Below are 8,700 nucleotides of genomic sequence, written 5' to 3'. Positions count from 1 at the left end.
TGGGGGTAAAAAAACAGTTTGGGGCTATCTTGAAAAATACAAATGTATTTTATCTTGTATTCAGGAGCTTTAAGTTATAATTGCAACTATGTAAATAACTCTTAAATCTTTTTACATCTTTAATTCTTAGGATGGGAGCCCTGGTTGTGCAGAGTGGTTAAGAGCTTGGCTACTAACCAAAAAGAAGGCAGTCTGAATCCACCAGCTGCTCCTTGGAAACCCTGTGGGGCGGTTCTATTCTGTCCTATAGGGTCGCTATGAGTTGGAATCAACTCTGCGGAAATGGGTTCGGGTTTCTGGCATTCTTAAGGAGTCCCTGGGTCGCACAAACGTTTAAGCACTTGACTACTGACAGAAGGGTTGGTGGTTCGAACCCACCCAAAGGCAACTCAGAAGAAAGCCTGGCAATCTTCCTCCAAAAGGTCACGACCACTGAAAATTCTATGGAGAAAGTTCTACTTTATCACAGGGGGTCACCATGAGTTGGAATCACCTCAATGGCAACTCACATCATTCTTAACGTATTTTCATATCTTAGTTCTCAAAATGAAGAAAGAATTGAGTACTAATTTTTTGGGAGAGTGGGGAAGACACAGTATAACTTTTCTGACAAAATTGCCCACGACCACTCTATGCCATCCTTCATTTTGTTTGACTCTTGCAGGAGGATCATCAAGGAGGTAACTGGGTAAGAATTTCAGATGTTCTCACCTATTTTCCCTAAGGCTTAAGCAATTGATAGGTGAGGAGGGAACGCTGATCAAGGATTAATTTAATATGTGAGAAGTTCACTAGTATTTTTCTGCTAGGCTGACTTTGGCTTTGCCTGCAACCTCTTAACAGCAGGGACTAGTGTACTAAATATCAAGGTAATGTGGTCCCCAAGGCAGAAACAAATATGGTGTGTGGACAAGAGGACAGCACCCCGCTGCAGAGGCAGTCGGAGTCTTCGTGCACTCGGCTTTCCCAGCCACCTAGAGAATGCCCGTCCACAACTGCCTGTTCACACTGTGCTCTGGCTCCCACCTGCCCTTCTGGAGGGCAGAGCTGCCCCTCCCCCACTAAGGAGCCACAAAACAAAGGCCATTTGGTCAGGTGACACTTTAATAGGCTGGAAACACAACACCTGCCTTTGGACACTATCAAGAGCCACACATGGGCCAGGGCAGAACAGAGGTGCAGGCGCCACGGTGGGGCTTTGAGGGAACCGTGGTGGCTTTGAGGGAACCGTGGTGGTCAGCGATGGCTGAAGAATCCTTGAGGATGGTTATATTTAAACGGTTTCATCCTACTTGGACCCCTAGGGAAACAGAAGGGAAAGCAGTTAACACCAAGTCCTCCTGACTGATAAAATAACTTATGACTCATCCACACAAGGGAATATTATATAGTGGTTTAGAAAAAAAAAAAAGAGGTGGAGTTACGTGACATGGAACATGGTAAGAAAAGCAGGCTGCAGAACATGTCAGGTGTGATACCATTTTTGTAAAAACGTATTCCTGTGCTTGTAAATGCATTAACGCACATCTGGAAGGGCCCTTGCTGGCCGTGGGCACTTCTGGGAACAGGGCATGGACACCCTCACTTTTTGCATTATTCATGCTGCTTAAATGTTTTAACATCTCTTATTTTTTGTAATAAAAACAAATACGTTTTATTTTTTGTAATTAAAAAAAAAACAAAGCCCATTTTAGAAACTCTCTCCCTGCGCCCCTGTGTAAGGAGATTCTCACACACAGAGTCTGGAAGTGAAAAGAATCTGCCCTAAGGGCCTACCAGGAGCTGTGTCCTGGGTCCTTCCTATCTCCCAGGAGCTAGCTGTATCATTTCCCAGGTCTTACAGACCGAAGAAACAGGCTCAGGGAGGTCACCTGACTGTCCAACATTATGCAGCCAGGAAATGGCAGAGCCAACATCCAAGACCAGGTATGACGCCAAAGCCTGTCAGCCACAGACATTTGAGGCGGCAGGGCAAGACCTGTGTCCAAAGCCTCCCCCCTGCGAAGATAAGGTTGTAATCTTGGGCCCCCGAGCAGAACTCCACAGAGGGACCTCTTCTCACAACTCCATGATGAATCCATGTCCAGCTAGAAGGGCCCCTTCCTCCCACTTTTGTCTGCCTGTGATGGTTGACAGTCCATAGCCAGAGGCAACATCCTGGGTCTTGGTCCAAGGGGGTATGTGTGTGTATGTGTGTGTGTGAGTGTGCCTTCTGTGTATGTATGCATGTGTATGTATGCCTATCTGTGTAAGTATATTTGGTATGACTGTGCGTTCATGTGTATGCGTATATTATGCGTGTATGCATGTATATGTGCATATGGTATGAGTGCGTATATGTGTGTTTGTGTATATGCATGTGTGTATCTGTACGTTTATACGTGTATGTATGCATGTGTGTATGTGTGTGGTGTGTATGTGTATGTGGTATGAGTGTGTCTGTGTGGTGGGGAGTGTAAAGAGGGGAGAATGGCAGTTATTATTCTAGCACCAGTGGTTGAGGGCTTACTCCCATGTTCAATCTTATTTAATTTCATCCTCCCAACAACACTCAAGGCAGGTGCTGCCTTACAGGTGAGGAAACTGAAGCTCAGAGGCTTGACATGAATAGACCCTAATTGCACCTATAGGACATGGAGGAGCTGGAATTTGAACCCAGGTCTTTCTGAACCCAAAGCTCGTGATCAGAATCAGGGTGTCATATGCCTCCCAACCCCAGGAGGGCACAGAGTCATCTGGGCAACATCAGGCCTGCTGTGGAGGGAGAGATCAGAGCCCGGCGGTGACCACACAGGGGCAAAGCCAGGTTAGCCACGCTGCACCTAGCCCCTTGGCCTCACCCAGCGGTCAGCTGGACTCCAGGGCAAGAGCCTCACATCTCGCACCATGGAGATAACTGACTCTGAGTTGCTAAAAGAGCGCCTTTAGCTGGGAGACACACAAAGTACTTCAGGAAGTGGGTCCTTCAGCAACCATTAGAGAGCCAAGAGCTCCCACCTGGAAATGTGCTACAGCAGGCTGGGAGGGTGGAAAGAGCTGAGGTCTCACCCAGACTCACTACAGAGAGCGAGCGCTAGAAGGGACCAGCATCCAGGCACAGCTCCACCTCCTAGCAGCCACATGGGGCCAGAGCTGGTTATTATCTGACAACACTATGAACCAGGCCAGGTGGAGGTGCCAGACGGAGGTGGGAGGATGGTGGGACAGCTTCCAGGAGCCAGGAACAAGGCTAGCGGAAGATGAGGCACCTTTTGGACTGAAAAGGAACAAAGGGGATGCCCTGATTAAAGACAGATTATAACCCTTCCCCCTCCACAAACACTGCTCCTCCCCAACCCCTCACCCAGAAGGGAGGGGGGTCTGAACAATGGACTCCCAGGTTTTTGAAACTGACTGTTTAAGAACAAGAATACGAGTTAGGGGATAAAACAGAAACAAAGGACCCAACACCCCAGTTAGGACGTGCTAGTACTTTCTGAACATCTGTCTTGTGCCAGGAACCACCCCAGAAGCTTTAGAGAAATTCTAATTCCTTGTGAGGTAGAATTACGTCCACTTCAGCTTTTAGGAAACAGGCATGGGAGCTGAGGTGAATGGCTCTCCGATGTCACAGGACTGGTAAGCAGCAAAACAGAGATCTGCTCTCCTGCCTGGCTCCCTCCCAAGCTGCTTCCCTCTGTAACTCCCCACTCACTGCCTGCAGCTTCCTAGGACGGCCACAGCTGACTCCCCAGGGGCTGGCAGGGATGCACATATCTAAAAAAGCATATTTGGATAATAAAAAGCAAACAAAACCCTACTGTTTTCCATAGGAACTAGAGAAAGTAAGCTTTGGCCACCTCTTCTTGGTTCATGGTCCAGTGCTGCTCACTTATTGGCCCACCTTCAAGGAAGAGGAGACCAGAAACACTGCCCTGAGCATGGCCTGTTTGTGAAGAACAGCTGATCCAGGTGGGGAGGAAGTGGGCTGCAGGGAAAGTTTCAGGGAGGAGGGAACAAGCTCTCCTCAGGAAATCTGACAGCAGGATTTTAATTTCTACTGTAAACAGACAAGTGCACCTGGAAAGGTGAGTGTGTATGGGGGTGGCTCACCCGTGAGAGAGCTCATGCCTCCATGCTGGGCTCTGATCTCTGCCCCCAAGACCCGTGAAAGGCAGGGCCAGAGGTCATCAGAGCCCAGCCTCTCACCTGAAAAGCCGCAGACACATCTTCTCCTGGGGAAACTCCTTGGGCCCCTCCACACTGTCATCATGGCTCTCAGTCTCCAGATAGACATCTAGCAGCACGCACAGGCGCTGCAACTGGTTGGTCAAGAGCTGGTAGCCAGGCCGGGCACCGCACAGCTCCTTATAGCACACGTTGACCTCGCTCTCCATGGCCTGTATGGGTGGGAAAATCAGCATCTCAGCACTGCCCTCCAGTGGGTGCAAACCACACTGGCCAGGCTTCATCCCCAGGGGGCCCTGAGGCCTCCACAGACCTGCATCTGGTGCCCCTGCAAAAGCTGGCCATGCCAAATCAAGCCAGTGAGGTTCGTAGAAAACAACAGGGTTTTCCTGATTCTGGCCTGTAACTTTCTCTGCTTCTCATGCCAAGATGGAGGTGTAGACAAGGAATCTCAAGATAAGACCCAAGTCAGATGGTGCTAGGGTTAAAGATGTACGTTCATGACCATCGCTACCAAATCAACAAGCATACTGATCATTAACAACTGCAATGATCCCACACATCACCTCATTCCAGTGCTTCAAAAACACTTTTGAGTTCATTCACATTTTCAAAGAAACTCAAGGCAACAACCTTTTATCCCTATTTTAGAAATGGGGAAACCTGTGGACCCTAAGCTAATTAAGTGGGTGAGATGGGTCTAGGTTCTTTCCACTAGTATACCATGCAGCCTCCAAAAATTCTACAAATCCCACAAGACCCTCTGTCCCGGGAATTAAACCAGTGCCCAAGCCCTCAGTTGCAGCAGGTTCTGCCACTGCCCCTGTCCCTGACAACGCCTTCCTGCTTCCTGCCACCCCCAGCCAGGCCTTACCCGAATGTTGTCATCATTGTTGTTGGTTTTCTCCCCCTTCCAGTTTAGACAGAGCTGGAAAACAGGTGGGATGGAGGAGTAGCCGGGGTTCAGCACCACGGCGGCCTGGAGCTTGGCTGGGAAGGGAGGGGAGTGAAGGAAAACTTAGTTCTGAGACTCAGCTTGCCAGCCATGTATTCTTCCCACTGGGCCCTGAAGCTAGCTCAAATGCCTCATATTAACCGGGGTGCTGCAGAGCACGTGCTGGTGCTGACTGACGTTTACTTTTGTTCTAGAAACCCTGACATTGCAGCATGTGTGGTCCTGTGACTCTGGTCCCTCCAAGGACCTTGAGCTAGTTACTGTGCCAGCACCCCAGGGTCCGGTCTGCACTGGGCTTGCCCAAGATTTCTATTTAGACTTTGACAGAGGTTGGTTTTAAACGGCATTTCTTTATTTGCTAGAAAGATAAGGAGTTTTTCCACGTGAAGGTTTACTGCCTGGCTTTTCTCTTCAACAGTATTGTGCACTGACTGTTACATCGGTCAAATATATCCTACTCTGTTCCTTCTATTTTTATATAGTTTTTACACGGAACTTTTTTTTTAATAGCCAACATTTATTGAGGACTTACTGTGTACCCAGCACTGAGCTGAGTCATTCATTCCCATTTTATTTCTTCCTGAGACAATGATCGTGAGATAGGTACCATTATTATCACCCTATTCCACATATTAAAGAAAACTGAGACTCTGCCAGAAACTTTCCCAAGATCAAACAGCTGCAAGCAGCAGTGCTAAGTTTAACCAGACCTGCCTGATGCTAAAGCCTATGTTCATAATTGTTAAACTAAGTTTTTGTTCAACACGTATTCACGTTTTCTCTGGTGACAGCCTTCACCTTTTGCAGTAGAATGGCATTCATCTCCTTCCCTCCAGTGGGCTAAGCCTGTCATTCCTCTTTAGTTATTTATCAATACAAAAAGAGTTTAAGTCTTTCACCCACCAGTCATTCAAATAACACAGGACTGGAGACTACAGGTTAAGATAATTCTTCCCCGAAGATCACATTTATTGAAAAACGATTCCTTTCTCTACTACTGGGTTGTTTCTGTCATAACAGTCTGCATATATTTCTGGATTTATCTCTCCTCACCATTTTTTTGTTTGTTTGCTTTTAATCTATACCATATATAGTTTTCAAATTCTCTGAAAAATGATGGAAGAATTATATGTATTTGGGATTGTTGCCCATTTAGTCACTTAAATTTCATTCTTAGTTTAATTTCTCTCATGCATGGCATGAAAATTTACATTAATCTCACATTTGTTCTGTGTATTACTGTGGAATACTTATCATCCTTCCAAGCCTTCATCAGATCAACCAGGAAGCAGAAGTGATCACTCAAAGAGTTTCTGCTCTTGGGGCTTGGACATTTCTTGGACCAAATATTTTGTGCCCTTTCAAAGCAGTGCTCTTCATTGTTAGGGATGAAGCCAAAGTGTTTTTAAAAAGGGGGTGAGAGTGGGAAGCAAACGCACAAATGCCACATAGTGGTCACCTATCACGAGGGAGGGAATAAAGTAGATCAAAGGGCTTCAACTCTATTTGAAATCTTAAATTTCTTCAAACTAAAAAGACATGAGGAAGGGAAAAAGAGAGGGGAAGAAAGTGGGGTAGAGAGAGAGAGACTCTAATATCAGAGTCCAACCTTGCCATCCCTTCCCACCCTGTGCTAGCTCTACAGACAACTTTCTTGGCTGTGCAGCCCCAAGCACTGAGCCCCAGGGGGTCAGATCTGTGGGCTGTGCCAGGGCCTGCTGAGGCCCTGCGGCACACAACAGTCCATGGCAGCAATCTGGAAGGCTCCCGAAGAAAAGGCTAGCAAAGTCAGAAGCCAAAGAGCTGTGAGGAATCAGAGTTTCCAATGCCTGTAAAGTGCAGGGAAAAACTCTGGAGAAGAGGGAGGGACGGAGGCCTTGTGACCTTGCACTTTATAAGGCATCACTTACAACCACTGGAGGGGAGAGGGAGAACAGGATATCTGACCCTGGACTGCAGTAAGGTGGAGGAGCTGGAAGCTCAGAGGTCCTATCTGGCTTTGAATCCACCATTTACTAACTTTGTGACTAAGCCTGAATTTCCTCACCTATAAAATGGGAATGACATTACTACTCCCAGGACTGAGGGGAGAATTAAATTAGATACAGCAGGCATGTGCCTGTATCACAGAATACATCATCACTGAACAGTGGCTATCACAACCATTACTACTTGCTAAGCACCTACCACAAGATTACAGGATTTTTCATTTGGGTTGGACAACCCCTGGAAGTTTTCCTTCTTAGCGGCTCCCCTCACCTGGAACCACTGTGATCAGCAGAGCAATTACCTGTGCCCCTTTCGATGAGGGCCATGTAGTAGAGATTGGTGTCCTCAGCTAGTCCCGCCTCCACAATGTCTTTGGTGAAATGCAGCTCCTAGAACAGTCAGCATGGAGAGGGAGTGAACTGCCTGGTCCTCTGGTCAAATGCTCAGCCCGGCACATGAAGGGGCAGAAGCTGAAAGGTGACATGGGTCTGCAGTCCCCAGGAAAGCAAGGCTGAGCACTGCCTTGCTACCTACCATGTAATCCTCATGGGCAATCGTCACCCACTTCACCAGGCGAGAGACCACCTTTGCAGGGAAGAGGTACTGGCAATCGCTGGTAACTGGCACAATGCCATGTTCTAAAAGAGAGCAAGATAGGTGCTATCACAAGGAGAATGCACGTGCCACAACTGAGTACCCAGTGTCCTCCTGGGGTGCTCTGGAAGTCTCAGATGGCCCTCCCAGCTGTCCTGGTATGCCAGGCACACAGGCGGTATAAACTCAGCACGTGCTGGGAATACAGAGACACCAACCTGAATGCTAGTGCTGGGCCCAGGCATATGGCATTGGGTGAAGATCAGGCATGAGTGCCTACATTCCTGGTTTCATCCTTGATGCAAACGTCAGCCAGCAAAACTAAAATCCCTGCAGCCACAGCCAGTGATGGTGCCTATGCAGCAGTGACTGTTAATTAGATCAAAGAGCCGAGAGGGCTGTGTTTTCCTAGCTGACCTTGATGGAGTAAATGACTGAAGTGCTCTGTGCCAGTTCTTCTGCTGGGGAGGAGAGCTAGAGAACTGTTCCAGGGGACATTCCTGCTGGCACTTCAGTAAACAAATATGCCAACACAGAAAATACTGTCCAGGAAGACAACCAACCCTGGGACAAAACAAACACAGCAATGCTGACGGGGAGCAGGGCCTGGCAGACAAACAATGCTGCCCGGAGAGATCAGTGTCCATGTGGAGCACAACAAGAGCCGAACCAAGGGTGAGGTCTCCAGGTAGGTCCTGGAGATGCAATGCCTTTCTTAACAGAGGCTTTTTTAGATCAGAGAGATGCTAACTCCAACCACCCTGCAAGCGCCTTGTACATGGTAAAAGGCAAACAAACAAACCAGCTGCTGTTGAGTCGATTTTGGCTCACGGCAGCCCCATGTGTTACAGAGAAGAAATGCTCCATAGGGTTTTCAAGGCTGTGACCTTTTGGAAGCAGATTGCCAGGCCTGTCTTGCAAGGTGCCTCTGGGTAGGTCCGAACCACCAACCTTCTGGTTTCCAGCTAACCATCTGCACCACCTGGAGGCTCCTT

At 48.0% G+C, this 8,700-nt stretch overlaps 1 protein-coding gene across 2 annotated transcripts in view; it reads right to left on the bottom strand.

Annotated features, from left to right (window-relative positions):
- Window positions 1-1,086: 1,086 nt before the first annotated feature.
- THOC5 (THO complex subunit 5) overlaps window positions 1,087-8,700 on the bottom strand; it is a 33,277-nt gene continuing 25,663 nt past the window's right edge. For both annotated transcript variants that reach the window (XM_010598754.3, XM_003419079.4), the window contains 5 exons: window positions 7,646-7,749; window positions 7,413-7,500; window positions 5,042-5,157; window positions 4,189-4,379; window positions 1,087-1,300 (listed from right to left, as the gene is read on the bottom strand). In XM_010598754.3, coding sequence (XP_010597056.1) covers window positions 1,237-1,300; window positions 4,189-4,379; window positions 5,042-5,157; window positions 7,413-7,500; window positions 7,646-7,749 — 563 coding nt within the window. In that variant the 3' untranslated portion in view covers window positions 1,087-1,236. The remainder of the gene's footprint in view (window positions 1,301-4,188; window positions 4,380-5,041; window positions 5,158-7,412; window positions 7,501-7,645; window positions 7,750-8,700) is intronic.

Source organism: Loxodonta africana, chromosome 19 (genome assembly GCF_030014295.1).
Source record: "Loxodonta africana isolate mLoxAfr1 chromosome 19, mLoxAfr1.hap2, whole genome shotgun sequence".
In the NCBI taxonomy this organism is placed as follows: Eukaryota; Metazoa; Chordata; class Mammalia; order Proboscidea; family Elephantidae; genus Loxodonta; species Loxodonta africana.
The sequence above is the reverse complement of the archived record's forward strand: the minus strand, read 5'-3'. Positions and strand labels throughout refer to the sequence as shown.